This window comes from Amblyomma mixtum, chromosome 2 (genome assembly GCF_055824585.1).
Source record: "Amblyomma mixtum isolate Tamu chromosome 2, ASM5582458v1, whole genome shotgun sequence".
In the NCBI taxonomy this organism is placed as follows: domain Eukaryota; kingdom Metazoa; phylum Arthropoda; class Arachnida; order Ixodida; family Ixodidae; genus Amblyomma; species Amblyomma mixtum.
In genome coordinates, this window is record NC_143013.1 from 287,623,371 (window position 1) to 287,637,541 (window position 14,171).

Genomic DNA, 14,171 nt, shown 5'->3' on the forward strand with positions numbered 1-14,171 from the left:
GCTTCCCGAGGAGAATCCTCCAGGCAGTCCCATAGCATATGATCAAGGGTGGCAGTACAACCGCAGTGAATGCAGGTGGGGTCTATGAGGTCGGTATAGATGTGGACGTAAATGCACGGGTTCGGGTAAGAATGAGTTTGAAGTCTTCTCCAAGCCACGTCTTGGTGTTTGGAGAGTGACTTGTGCGGGGGAGGATAAATTCTTCTAGAGAGTTTGTAGAATTTAGTAACGTCGTGGTAAGAAATCCCCGCCTCCGTCTCGGGTCCCCTGGACGAGAGCACACCGCTCGGCCGAGAAAATCTCTACCGTGTTGGTGGGCTGCTTCGTTCTCTGGGTTTCTTGAATGGGCAGGAGTCCATACCAGTTCTATCTCTCCTTCTAGTGTAACATTTGTCAGAATGTTTCTAGCAGTTGGGGATATTATACCACGCGAGAAGTTGCGTACGGCAGTCTTTGAATCGCTGACAATGATATCAGCGTCAGTACTGGTTACGGCAGCGACAGGAGCACATGGAGTAAGGCGCGTCGCGGCCGAAGCAGTGGCCCTAGACCATACGTCAGGCGTGGCCTACAAGCCACCCGCGAAAGACAGAGATCCTCAAATAGGAAGTGGCTAAGTATGGCGCACCCGTTAAGGATTGCAGAACCCTCAAGTTCTCCTGCCAGCGGTAGAAGTGCTTCCACCTTTGCCGTGCAAGATGGACTATAGCCAAATACAAATACAAAAAATAAGCAGAAAATGATCATTAGCAAACGCCAATCGGAAAAGCTGCTTGCTCTCATTATCTGGATTACCGCGAATGAAAAACACCACATAATCTGGTTTCGCTTCCTTCGGTAAAGTGGCCGCGATTTCCTAGCAGGTATCGAAGTTGCACATACCACTGTCATTATTTTAGGCTTAATCTTACGGTATCGGCTAAATTTTTGTTAGGTCGCCAAAGCGGACGCTACAAAGAACGGGCCTGTGCAGCTGACGTCTGGTGGGTGGCTGTTAGCTGGCATAAATATGATACCAGGTTCAGCGCATTTTTTATGAGGGCTGAACCCGAGCATTTCTTGACCAGAAAACCAACGCAACTCGGTCTTAGAAGCTGATTGTTACAAGTCTATAGTTATTGCCGTGTCAAAGATTGCCTTTGTTATGACGGCACAGGTTGTGTTGTTACACATGCAGTGAGAAATAAATGCGAAGATCCTGGGCAGCCATAGACATGCCGTGCTTTCGGGCAAACGTTGAGAAAAGCGATGTAGTTTTACAGCGTGAGTTCTAATAAAAGGTTAAGTTAGAGACCTCGCCGACGTGGACGTTACTGAATGCAGTGAGAACCATTCTACTAGCTCGCCGCAATGCTTGCAACAGTTGCGGAACTTACTCACAGAACTTAAGCTTCTACAAAATCTCTTTTGCGCACCAAAGTCACGTCACGGAGCACCAGAATGGCGAGCCGCATCAAGGGGTCCTGCGACTGTCGATGCTGTTCCGCCTCCAAGCAAGTTCATCGCGGAGAACGTCTTCAAGCACGGCTGTCGTGGTCTCCTTCGTAGTACATTGTTGTGGGGTGTCACTGTTCAGTTTTACCTCACCTGAAGCAGGCCTGCGAGGCACAAACACTGCTATGATGCGCCAGTTAGAAATAGGATGCTCGGAGGGACGAGCTGCATGGTGTTCTACTTGGAGCCGTAATTTTAGCTTGAAGTATCTGTTACCAATTTGCGACGTAGAATCCTCCGCTGTCTGCCTTTCATGCACCCGCCCCCAGGGATCGGGCCGTTGTAACTCCTCAGCAAGGACTTCGTCATGAGGGTTCCTGTGCCAGCTCCAGAGCATCGCAAGCAGAGCAGAGCGGGGAGTGAAGACGAGGACTCTGTCGGGGACGCTCATCATACCAACCTTTCAGTCGGTGGCTGAAACTGAACCGCTGCAAGGTGGAGCTGACGACAGTTTCGACTGAGATGTGTTCCCCGAAAAGGTAAGCGTCCACTGCTGCCGAGAGTTATTCAGTGATTCTAGTAACGGCTGTTGATGGTCTGACGGTCTTTGCTTCCGGAAGCACCTCTGTATGCGACACGTTTGTTGGTCTGCCGAGAGCTCAGGCGTGGAACACAATTGTGAGAGTGCCAAGATAGACAAGGGAGTCTTGAAATGTAAAGAAAGTTAATATAAACAAGTTAATGGGTGATGGTACGGTGTCTCTACTAACGGTTTCGTGTCCTGACTCGTTTTACAGCTTCTAATGCAGTCATCCAAAACGCATCTCAATATATTCTAAATGGTATTACGGACCCAGAAGAAGCGGTAAATGGTTTCTTTGCTTGTAGGGGCGTGAAAAAAATTTATTTATTTCGTGTAAAGGGATTGCAACGGCTGTCTTATTCGTTGTGAGACGCAGCGCTAATTGATTTAGAAACGGAACTGCATAGAGGGCTTCCTTGTTTGATCTTTTCTTTCTAAAAATTCTATTTCCCATCGGGAGGTACCGCTTAACGTTAAGGTGTAGTGCCTAGGAAGATGGAATTTACTGTGTAGACAACGCAGCCAGGCAATATAGGGTGGACTCTGGTGCTGAAGGGAGCTCGAGCCCTGGGCCAAGCTGCTGGGAATGTGCCAACAGGAGCTTGATGACAGGCTGATACTGCTGCGAGGGGTACCGGAGTAGCAATGGTATGATGGCACACACCGTACACTGCCATGAAAATTCATTTCTGAGGGCGCTAATCAGACTTGACGGGACAACATAGGCAGACAACGAATTGATTTTTCTTTTTACTGTCCGCTTATTTAGGCGATGTCAGCTGGTCATCGCATATCAACCAGCCAGTCCTAACATATTGGCTGTCTATATGCGATACACAAATAGAATTTCGTCAATTGAAGGAGCTGATGAAGTAAAGATATCAAAAGGAATGCTCTGCTGGTGTGATATGTTCCCTGTAAGGGCAACGCACAGTGCAACATGCCAGATTGTCACAAGCTGATGTCGATGCACAAGCACAATGGGGTTTTAGTGCAAGTAGGCTGTTGCAAACCGCGGATTTAGCAGTGGTAAATTCTGGCACCTTACCCTATTGCGGTTGTTTGCTGCAGCTGCTGTTTTGCTTGGGTGATCGTGTGTGTGCTTACCGTAGCTACTTCTTGGGTGGGTGCTAAAGACAGTTCGACACTGTGGGCAGTATTTGTGCGTCGTTGAGCAACGATCACTTTCGGTATTAAGGGGTGTGTCCTCATTGTCCAAAGGCGTGGTCGTGGTCCCGAGACAGGCAGTAGGGCGCAACAACGGGACATCTCGGCAGTAACGAAAGAGAAAGTAAGAAAGCCTTAGGAGCGATGAAAAGGGGGAAATCAGATGTTGAAGATCGCGGCCACCGCGGTCGGGATCTTACCTGGGTACTCAGCTGTATCTTACCGATACTTACCGATGTGCAGAAATGTGCCGGCTAACGAAAAGGGTTCAGCTTAAGGACAACGCAACGAGCTAAGGAAAGGATAATGACCGGTGTAACGTTAATAGACCAGAAGTGGGCAGAACAGGCGAGAAAACAAACGCTGGTTAATGACATCCTAGTCGAAATCAAGAGGAAGAAACGGGCTTGGGCAGGGCATGTAATGAGAAGGCAAGATAACCGCTGCAAGGAGCAGCGGAGTGGATTCCATGAGAAGGCAAGCCTAGCAGGAGGCGGCAGAAAGTTAGGTGGGCGGATGAGATTAAGAAGTTCGCGGGGATACGGTGGCCTCAGCTAGAGACGTGGTAGAGGCCTTTGCCCTGCAGTGGGTGTAGATGATGTCATGGTCAAAGTCGCATGCGCAGTAGTGAGGAATAAACGATCGCGATGACAATGATCAGCAGAGGGGAGCGCTGAATGGGAACAAAAAGCAAGGCTTGGAGCAAAAGTGATGAGGTGAAGGAGTTAGATTGGAAATGAGTAATGGAGAGGAGCGCGTCTATGGCATGTCGACCTTTGAGTTGAGTTGAAAGTCTTTAATTGGGTAAGGAAGGCGCATGTGCATTGGGGGGGGGGGGGGGGGGGGTAACTAGGAGTAGAAAGAGTCTGCAGTTATCACGGTCGATAGTCACTTCACGTTGCTCTTAATATCCGAAAGCTGCACGCCGGCATTTCAGGGAAGCTGTAATCGATTAGCGATTAATTTCTTCCCTCTGGGGTTCTTAAACATGCACTGACATCGCGCAGTGACTGGACATGAACATGGGCTTCACTCTGCTCGCTTGCCGTGAATGCTGGCGAGGGTACGCGAGCATCAGTCTCGATTAACAGAGCAGCCAATTCCTCCCCTTTGCAGCAACTTCACTTCACGGAGCAGCAAAGGGTCTTCCTCTGTGGAGCAACGTCACATCTCCCGGAGCAGCAACGGCTCGTCGAAGCCATCGACGAGTAGTGTCGACGGCAGTTGCACCTCCAAGCAAGCTCATCGCTGACGTCTGCAAGCATAGCTTTCTTTTGTGGCATCCGAAGTGGCAGGAAGCTTTCTCACCCTATCTGATGGCTTCGCAAGGGAGAGTATAGTATGCCCAGACAGGGGCGCTGCCCCGGGCGCTGCTCATGGCCCGGGATTTTCGTCGGTGGCTGGGACTGAAGTACAGCATGGAGAGACGCAGGACGCCCCCGACTCCAGTCACGTTAAGGTGGGTTCAAACATCGGCTTTTTTATTAATGCAATAGCATTATATGGCTCTGTCGCGTCTGCAAAAAGTGTCCGCAATTTTGTCCGACTCATTGCGTCGTTCTGTGAAGATTAATGTGTAAGAGTTTGGTTTGGTTTATTGGGGTTTAACGTCCCAAAGCAACTCAGGCTATGAAGGACGCCGTATTGAAAGGCTCCGAAAATTTGGACCACCTGGAGTTCTTTAACGTACGCTGACATCGCACAGTACACGGGCCTCTGGAATTTCGCCTTCATCGAAAATGTGTACCTGTGTAATTGTGACGACAGATAGGGTGTGATAAAATGTTGCCATGGCAAAAGTTTTGTTGATGAGGTGTATTTAATTACACGCGAAAAATACCCTTAGACGTCAAAATAGCCATGAACGTCGATATAGTACACGGACGTCAGAGCAGCCACGGACGTCGATATAGTATGTGGACGTTTTGCTTTCGCATTGCCTCAGTGCGGGTCGCCGCTGTGGTCTCTTAGTTTTTGACAAATGTTTGGCATGTATGAAATTTTCGAACTTTTCAAAAATAATTGTTCTTTAGCATGTCGCTTCATGATAGGGCTACAATGGTAGTAACAAGATTGACTCCCATTCCTCACAAATAGCGATCAAAATAAAATAGCTGCGCTCTGCATATAGTAAAGCATGTGCATACCAGATTTCATTGTGATGCGTCGACAGTTGTAGTTCAAGGTTTCAAGGTTTGTTTATTGCATGTTTATGGTACAAGAATAAAAAAACACTGGCATACAGAAGGAGGTCCCAAAGTCAGAGACTGTGGACGGGACCTCCTGTGAGAACAACTGTAAGAATAAGTATTGGGCAGAAGATGCAAAAATTATAAAGATGTTGGCATCAGTAAAGAGCAGAAAGTGAGGTACAGGAAATAATGCAAAAACTTATTTGAATGTAAAGTGATTACACAGCTAAAAGCGCACAGAACAACACAAAACAAAAATCGTAGAGTGATATAAATTACAAAACTAGTACCATTTACCATGAGAAATACTATTAGAGGGATTGTAAAAACTGACGAAGAGCAGATTTAAAGGCACAGATATTTGATGATTGCTTAATGGTAACAGGTAATGAGTTCCATAAAGTGGTAGCGGAGAAACGAACTGTTTGTTTACCATAATTAGTGTTAGGTTTAGGGAGTAAGAAGTTATTGTGATCAGCAAAACGTGTGTCGTTGCGACGCGGAATTTGTTCACCGGTAGTTAGCGAAAAAGGAAGTAGCTCTTTAACAGATTTGTACATAATGGTGCATTATTTGTATTCGATGATTTTGCGCACAGACAAAATATTGTGGAATAGGAGCAGACGAGGCGCACTTACAGAGTAGTGACTAAGTTAAAATGCGAATGGCTCGATTTTGAATAGTTTGCAGAGATGATAAATGCGAAGGATATGTGTTTCCCCAAGATGAAATGCAATACTGAATATGGGAGTGGATGAACGAATAATAGAGGGAAATGAGAATGGGCACATGGAAATGTGGGCGAACTTTAATTAGTACTCTAATACCATACGCCATTTTTCTTGAAATGGATGTAATGTGGGTCTGAAATTTAAGATGTTTGTCAAGTACTACACCTAGAAAGGAGGCGTGATCAGCTGAAAAGATCGAGTTAGAGCCTATGCTAACAGATGGGTTTTCGCAAAGAATTTTTTTGGGGGACCTAAAAACTATAAAACTAGATTTGGATGCATTGATGGACAGCAAATTATTTCTGCACCAATCGAATACATTCTGTGCATCAATGTTAAGTTTGTCAACCACTTTAGTTATATGTGAATCCGAGGTTAAGATTGTTGTGTCGTCCGCATAAAGAAAACAGTTGGAATTATGAAGACACCTAGGGAGGTCATTGATATATAATAAAAACAGAAGAGGTCCAAGAAGAGAACCTTGCGGAACTCCAACGTTAGTAGTCCTGAATTTTGAGTATGTTCCTGAGATGAACACGGCTTGTTTTCTATTGAATTCTGATTAGCTTCTGATTAGCGAAAGCGCAGGCCCATTTATGCCAATAGCGTCACGCTTCTTGAATAAAATAGCATGGTTGAGGGAATCAAAAGCTTGGGAAAGGTCAATAAATAATGCACCAGCAAAGTTACCTGCGTCGATGTATGATTTAATTTTATCAGTGAGAGCCCCATTCTGAAACCGAACTGGTTAGGTGAGAGAATGTCAAATTTTGTTAAGTAGTTGTTTATTCGAATAAGAATGGCTTTTTCAATAATTTTGCTGAAAAATGATAAAATGGCGATTGGGCGATAATTAGAAATGATTTCTTTATCACCCTTTTTGAAGACTGGAATTAGCTTTGCCTTTTTCAACGCAGTAGGGAAAGTGCCTGACTTCGAGACCAAGTTGACAATAGGGGCGAACACATCTCAAATGAGATGCGCAATTAACTTAATATGAGATGATTGTATATTATCGAGACCTGGACTGGCGTCTTTCAGATTGCTGATTATTGTGCCAATTTCTTCAGAAGAAACAGGAAAAAGGAAAATGCTATGGGGAGATCGTTGTAATGTTTGATTAGCGGCAGTACTTAAAACTCCTGAGGCTAGAGCAAATGAATCACTAAAGGCTTCAGCAATGTCTGAGGGATTGTTATATGTTTCTTTACCGGAAGTAATTGCTGATATGGGAGCTTTCGAGTTGTTTCTGTTTAGGAAGGAATTAATAACTTTCCATTGCTTATGAACGTTATTACCTGCGCGAGTTATTTCACTTTCGTAGTACTTTTTCTTCGCTGTTCTAAGGAGGAAGCCTAATACATTAGAATATTTCTTATAACGTGCTAAAAGCCTTAAGTTAAATGGTTGCTTTTTGCATTTTCTATAGAGGTTATCTTTCTTTCTCAAGCTGCTTAGAAGTCATCCAGGGATTATTCGGAGTTGAAAATCTTTTTGTGGTTATATACTGTAGAACATTCATCGATAGTATTAGAGATAATAAGAAAGAACTGATTGAATGCCATATCAGCGTCATAAAGAGCCCTAATCACCGACCAGTCAATAATAGCAACCCGTTCAAGGAATAATGCAGAGTTCAATGTTTTTTTAATGAATTCGGTATGCCTAACATAGTTAACGCAGTTGTCCAACTGTATAAAAATAGGGTAGTGGTCGGTTATATCGGCTTCTATCACACCTGCATTAGGGGCGGTCATTAGGTTGGACAAAGCGTGATCTATGAGGGAGCTTGAACCATTAGCGGATATGCGTGTGGGAATGTTGATAAGGTTTTCGAAGCCATGAGTATTTAGAACTTCCATATAATCTACAAATGAGGAACAGTCGGGATCTAATGTGTTAATGTTGATGTCTCCCATTATTGTAACATTTTTGCGTTCGATTGACAGTACCCATAAGACGGAGTGTAGAGCTGAGCAGAAATCTTTGACATTGGACGATGGTTACCGGTATATGCAGCCAATGACTATATTTTTTCTATCTAGTGAAAAGAAAGCTTCGTCTGGTTCGATCCATACAGATTCACAATTTACCACTTTCAGCGATAGATCAAGTCGGCGAAGATAATGATAGTGATGTCGTGCACAAACGCTGAGGTTGGACGGATATGATAAACGAAGAATAATGTGTTCCGAGTGATTTCTGGGGACATGAGAAACTAGTTTTTCGAGTTACGAAACTACGGGAGGACGCGTCTGAAAGTATGCTTGTTGCACCTGCCTTCACCACCGCAATGGCGGGAAACTGCGCTATATAAAATTTTTTCTGTCGTGAAAGTAGTTCAATTATGCTCTTAATTCAGCTACTTGGCATGTTTAGGCATCGCAGATTTCAGTAATTTCGCGTCTATACACGGCGCTTATTGATGGGCCTGAAAGAGAAAGGTTTGGACAATAAAACGAGCAAAACGAATAAATTTTGTTTAATAATAATCGTGTTCTTTTTTTTTTCTCACCCACGTGTGCCCTTGAGACGTTTTTACACGATTAACCTAATCGAATACGAGCTCCATTCAATGAGCCCTTCATCACAAGCACCTCCTGAACAGTGTACGAAGAAGGCCGAGGTCCCCCTATTTCTCTTAAAACGACGGAAAGTGCTTTCAGTTGTCTCACAGATAGCACACGGTAAAATGTGTATACCTTAAAACAGTACACCGCGTATACAATCAGGGACCCCATCGTCGCCAACGTTTTCCTGGAGTATAGCTGGTAATATGATCGCGCTTAGGGTAAAGGAATCACGCAGAATGCTACTACGAATAGACTTACCGATATTATTTGAACAGTGGCCGTGGAGGAGTCGCGTCATGAGAGCTGAGTGCGCTATTAAACGACAGGAGAATGCCTTAGAACATCGATGTAGGGAAGAGATTCTTTCCGTGCGAACTACTCCGGGTAGACTCTCGTGTGTAGCTTCTAGAGAAGTGGACACCTTTAGGTGGCCAAAATGACCAACTGTCGGAGCTACGTCAGGAGATGTGGCCTGCAGGCGATCCACAGCTCTATTTCCGGCTGCCAAGCGAGAGGATCACCTATGAACTGTTCAGCAACCATGGTTTCGACGGCGCTAGACGGACAAAGTGCCTGTTCAGGATCACAGTGGTGCGATTTGAAGGCGTGGGCCAAGCCATGCCTCCTAGGAACCCGAGCACCATGCCAGGGAATGGCTTGTACCCATTTCAGGAAACCGGTGGACAACCGGCGGCACTGGAAGTCGAACCCACAACCTCCCGAAGCCGAGGCGGTTCCTCTACCACGATGACACGGCTGCGGTTTCGACGTTGCTAGACGGAGGCGTTAAGCCACCAAGCTCAATCTGATGAGATGTGGCGATTACAAAACGACGTTTGTGCACCCGGGAACGCAGCTAAAGGAGCGCGCGTTTGTGTGCGCGTGCGAAGAGTTTATGCTTTTCACGTTAGGGCAATCCGTAATATACGGCAATACAGTTTATGAACCCTCTCAGATTCAACCTTTATTTAATCCCTGGTCAGACCATCCCTCATTGAAATTCAAATTTTCTTTAGTTCAACTTAGTTCTCAGGAAGCCGTATTCTTTCTAGTCAACGTGCACTGCATATTTACACTGATGGGCCCTTCACTATACTCACTCAGCTGGTGCTACTTTTGTTGTTGTTAGCTCAACACAAAACATTGTATACATCCATCGTCTCTCTTTAGAACCACCCTCTAGCGCCTATGCCGCTGAGCTTGTAGCCTTTCATTCTGCTGTTGCTTATGCTATTCATAGCTCTCCCTCTACGCATGTTCGTTTCTACACTGATTCTCTATCTCTGCTTTTTGCCTTGTCTTCAGTTACTTCTTACAACTCGACTATTACTGCAATTAAGAAAGATCTCTATTGTTTGTCTTCTCTCACCCCATTTATGTTATGTCATAACCGGGGTCATTCCGGAATTTTCGGTAACGAGTTAGCCGACCAAGCTGCTGGTAGTGCCGGGCAGTATGCCAGTTTACATATTTCTACCCTTGCACGTCGTTGCTTGCGTTCCTGTTTACGTCGTTCTTCACTTATTTTATGAAGCATTGTTCCATTACTGCTTTAGTTTCTTGTTTAAAATCTCTTTGCTCATCGGACATCACGCCGTCTGTTCACCCCTCCTTCCTCCGAGACCCTGCTGCTTGTGCTCTTCTCCTTCAAATGGTTCACCTTATATATAACACAATTCCTAGCTATATATGCTGATTGCTATTTTCTCTCTAATTTCTCTTCCCCACGCTCTGCACAGAGGAGGGCTGCGTGCTCCTTTGTTGAGCAGAGGCGCTTGCGTAGTGGCCTCTATACTGTGCATTGACTGTGCAGACTGTGTGTCCTTGACTGTGTTGGGAGTCTGGTTTTGTCTTGTTTTGTTATGGTTGTTTTTACTTTTCTGATTTTCGTTGTGGCCGGCACTCGATGCTTTGTTTTGACTGTTACCGTGACCATGACTGTGGTGTGACTTCGGTTTTTTAATTTTTTTTTTCATTTATTTCGTGGACTGCACGCTGTGCTTTGACTGTCTGCCTGTAACTGTAACCTTTACTGTGATGTGCATTTTGTTTCCTCTTCTTTCGAGTTTTGTGTGCTTTGTTTTTCTTTAAAAATTTTTTTCCTCTTTGGAACATTTCTTTTCCTTTTATCCCGAATTTGCGTTAAGCCTAGCAAAGATTTGCTGGTCCGGGGACACTCTCTCTTTCTTTGTTTTTTTTTTTTTACTTTTTCTGAGAGGACCAATAAAAGGGTAAAAGGGTCCTCCACTCACTCGTGCACCTGGACTAGAATGCCATTTTAATCATTCCTCAGAATGATTGGAGGCTTGGGGAAAGCCTTTTGCGTGGTAAAATTAACTGTACGAGCGGAGTCGCTGAGAAACTGCCAAGTTGGTTGAGCCCTGGGCTTCGCACGTCTCCCCAGCGAGGAAGGCAGGGGAGCCATGAAGGAGAGGGTCTCCGAGAACTCTCACTGTGACTAGTCTGATACTGAGGTCTCGAAACCGTTACCTAAGTTATGAAATAAAGGATGACTCTTTCTACTATGCCGATTCATACATTTCGCCATTGCTTGACTGCACCTCATGACCGCAAGAAGATAAGCCCCCGGTAACAGGTAAGTGTGCTGGCTTTTAATCTTAGTACTATTTTTTTGCTCTCTCGGGACAATCGATTGGGGCTTAAAGGGGCCCAGAAACACAATCTTAGTTAACTGTTTTGCCTGTTGATTGCATACAGTGAGTTATAATGGTGCTATTAGCGTCGGCAATACCGCGTACATTCCGTTTTTTAATATTTTAATGTCCTCCCCAAAACAACTTCATGTCTCTGATGGTGCCGCCACACAGTGGCGGGTTTTTAGCAGCGGATATGACATCACCGTGCGCGAGCTTGAAGACCGGACAAACAGTAAATATACTGCAAATTGTGTGAATAAATAGACACATATTTTGTCACCTGTCTGCGTTTTATATTAGATCAACAAAAACAATTTGTTTGTCTTAGATAAAAGCCCTGCAAAGCAAGTAAAATAAAAACACACCACCAGGGGCGCTCTGGCATGGAAACAACGCTGCCAGTCTCACAGAGAGCAGGCAACCATGGAGTACAAACTTCCGCGACGTGCTCTGGCTGGCTGTTTTGATTGGTTGCGCCAGGTGCCGTCATTGGGAGAGCGAAATAGGAGTGGGAAGCCCCGCCAAAATCGAGTTGAGGGCAGCGTTTTGTTTGCTTGTATTTTGAAATTTCTTCACTGAATAACTCCGGTTCCTGTGCATCGATTCCTGTAATTCTTTTTAAGTCAGCATCTGTGTGACATAAAGAACCCACCTGAAGTATAGCCGGTATTCCCCCAGGCAGTGTTTCGCAGCCCCTTTAAGATCTATCTACGCCGCCCCACAAGAGCCTCGTTGCTACAGTGGCTGTCCCTTCCCTTCCCTTCCCGGCCGCGTATTCGCCAACTGCAGCCTGTACAGCCACATGGCTTGAAACCACGGTGAATTGATCACGGTGACTGAAGATTGTCACAAAGGCTTACCTAAAAGGGATAATAAATCCTCTTAAACGGCGTTATATGCCACTAAGCATCACGATTTGCGACCTAAAAGGGAAAAAATTGGAAAAAATGAAATTAAAAAAACAATAAAATTACAGTACAGAGAGCGGAGTCGAACGGCCGACCTTCTATACGCAACACGTGCCTCTAATCCACTGCGCCATAGCGGCGATGTCAACCCCTCGTTCTGAATGAATATTTATAACCAGCCTTAATGTGGCTGCTACCTGCCGGTGGGCGGCGCTGTCATCGCTGGCTGTACCGGCTGCATTTGGCGAACACGCTTCCCGGCCACAGCGTCGTTCATCCGCAGTGCGCTCAAGATCACATCCAGCGTCTTTACATTTAACTGGGATATGCACACTGCAGAAGTGTAACAGTGTAATATAGTTAAATCTCTTAATTCTCTTAATTTGTAACGTATTGCAGTTTCTGTGAAACAAAATCATCTTAGGTATTTTATACATAGCCGTTATGATATTGAAGGGCGAGGGGTGGGGACGAAGTCGAGCAGGCGGTAGGACTACTACTTCAGAGGTTGCTGTGAAGACTGCTAGCCAATATGGATATGATTAGGACATTTTTTCAAAATTTTGTTGCGAAAGCAACAATACGCGAGTCGAGCCATTTCGCGAAGCTGAGAAAAGGCCATACTGCGCATGCGCCTGGAGCAGTGACTTCACACTGTGCACAGCTGGCGCGCCGCCGCCGTCGTAGCGCGGTTGACTTCGAGCTGCCGCCACCGCGTTCGCCAGTTGCGCATGCGCAGTAGCGGCGCATAGCTAGCGTGCCGGGGCCGCCGCCGCTGCCGCGCGCTCTCCATCGCCTCTCTCTCTCTCCCCTTGTTGCTTTCGCAATCCTCCATGCATTCAATACACCACGAGGACCGCAGGAAGGCAAGAGCCAAGCTTTACATGCCAAGTACGGGAAGTACAACGGGGCAGTCTATGGAGATGTCGCCAAGTGTAAGGACAAGGACGCATTTGCAATTAAGGTGGTGGACGGGCGGGGACGCTTGATCGCCTCTGGATCAGTCAAAACCCGCTCCACAGAAACTGCAGAGCAAGCGGCGATAGCACTAGCTATAACTAGTACTAATGCTGACCTGATCTTCAGCGATTCAAAAACAGCCATCCGAAATTTGGCGAGGTGCAAAATATCTGTCACAGTGGCGCGATTGCTGAATCGGGCCACGGGGCGAGGGACTACGGAGGCGGAAATTGTCTAGGTACCTGCACACTCTGGGCACCCTGGGAACGAGACGGCTCACATGTATGCTCGAGGTTTCGTCAGCCGAGTAGGTGAGCCGGACGCCCCGGAAAGGTCCACGAGAGATGGGCTGGTACCCTTTCATGACTACTAACCATTTAAGACTTGAGCGGAGGATTTACCCACCCCCGGACAAGCAATTGGTGAAGGCGCAGGAATGCGTCTGGCAAAAATTGCAGACTAGATGTTTCTTCAACCCATACGTGTTGAGAAAAATCTACCCGGACATTCAGCCGGAGTGCAAATGATGTCAGGAATTGGCGACCTATGACCACATATTATGGAGCTGCAGCATAGCACCGCTACCGGCGGAGATTATGCGGGATTCTTCCCTCGAGCATGGGCATGGGAGGCCGTGTTGGTCAGCTGAGACCCGATAGTTCAGACCAGGGCCATGGAGTGGGCCACCCAGGTCGCCGTCAGCCATGGGTTGATGGCCATCTAACACGGAATCGTCCCCACATGCTCTCTGACGGAAATAGCTTTTCCATCCATCCATCCATGTTTAACCAGGGGCCGTATTACGGAACTGTAAAATCAAAAACTTGTCAAAAACGCGTCAAAAACTCGTCAAAAAGCCCCGCCGTAGTCGCGCTCCTATTGGTCGGCTGTGTCCGGCGGCCATGTTGCTTTCTTGCGTCATGGGTGGCTGGCGTTTACGTCACGGACATGACAGAAGTGGTGACG

The 14,171-nt window shown here is 46.1% G+C and overlaps 1 protein-coding gene across 9 annotated transcripts in view; it reads left to right on the forward strand.

The window, feature by feature from the left end:
- Positions 1 to 4,637, forward strand: part of LOC149364390 (uncharacterized) — a 41,528-nt gene extending 36,891 nt beyond the window's left edge. For 8 of the 9 annotated variants that reach the window (XR_016289178.1, XM_089574322.1, XM_089574325.1 and 5 more), the window contains 2 exons: positions 1,764 to 1,973; positions 4,301 to 4,637. Coding sequence is in view for 8 of the 9 variants with exons in the window: in XM_089574322.1 (XP_089430448.1) it covers positions 1,764 to 1,805 (42 nt within the window). In the remaining variant the exon portion in view is untranslated. Of the gene's footprint in view, positions 1 to 1,763; positions 1,974 to 2,552; positions 2,666 to 4,300 lie in introns of all 9 variants that reach the window. The other variant, XM_089574323.1, reaches the window with a different exon arrangement.
- The last annotated feature ends 9,534 nt before the right edge of the window (positions 4,638 to 14,171 follow it).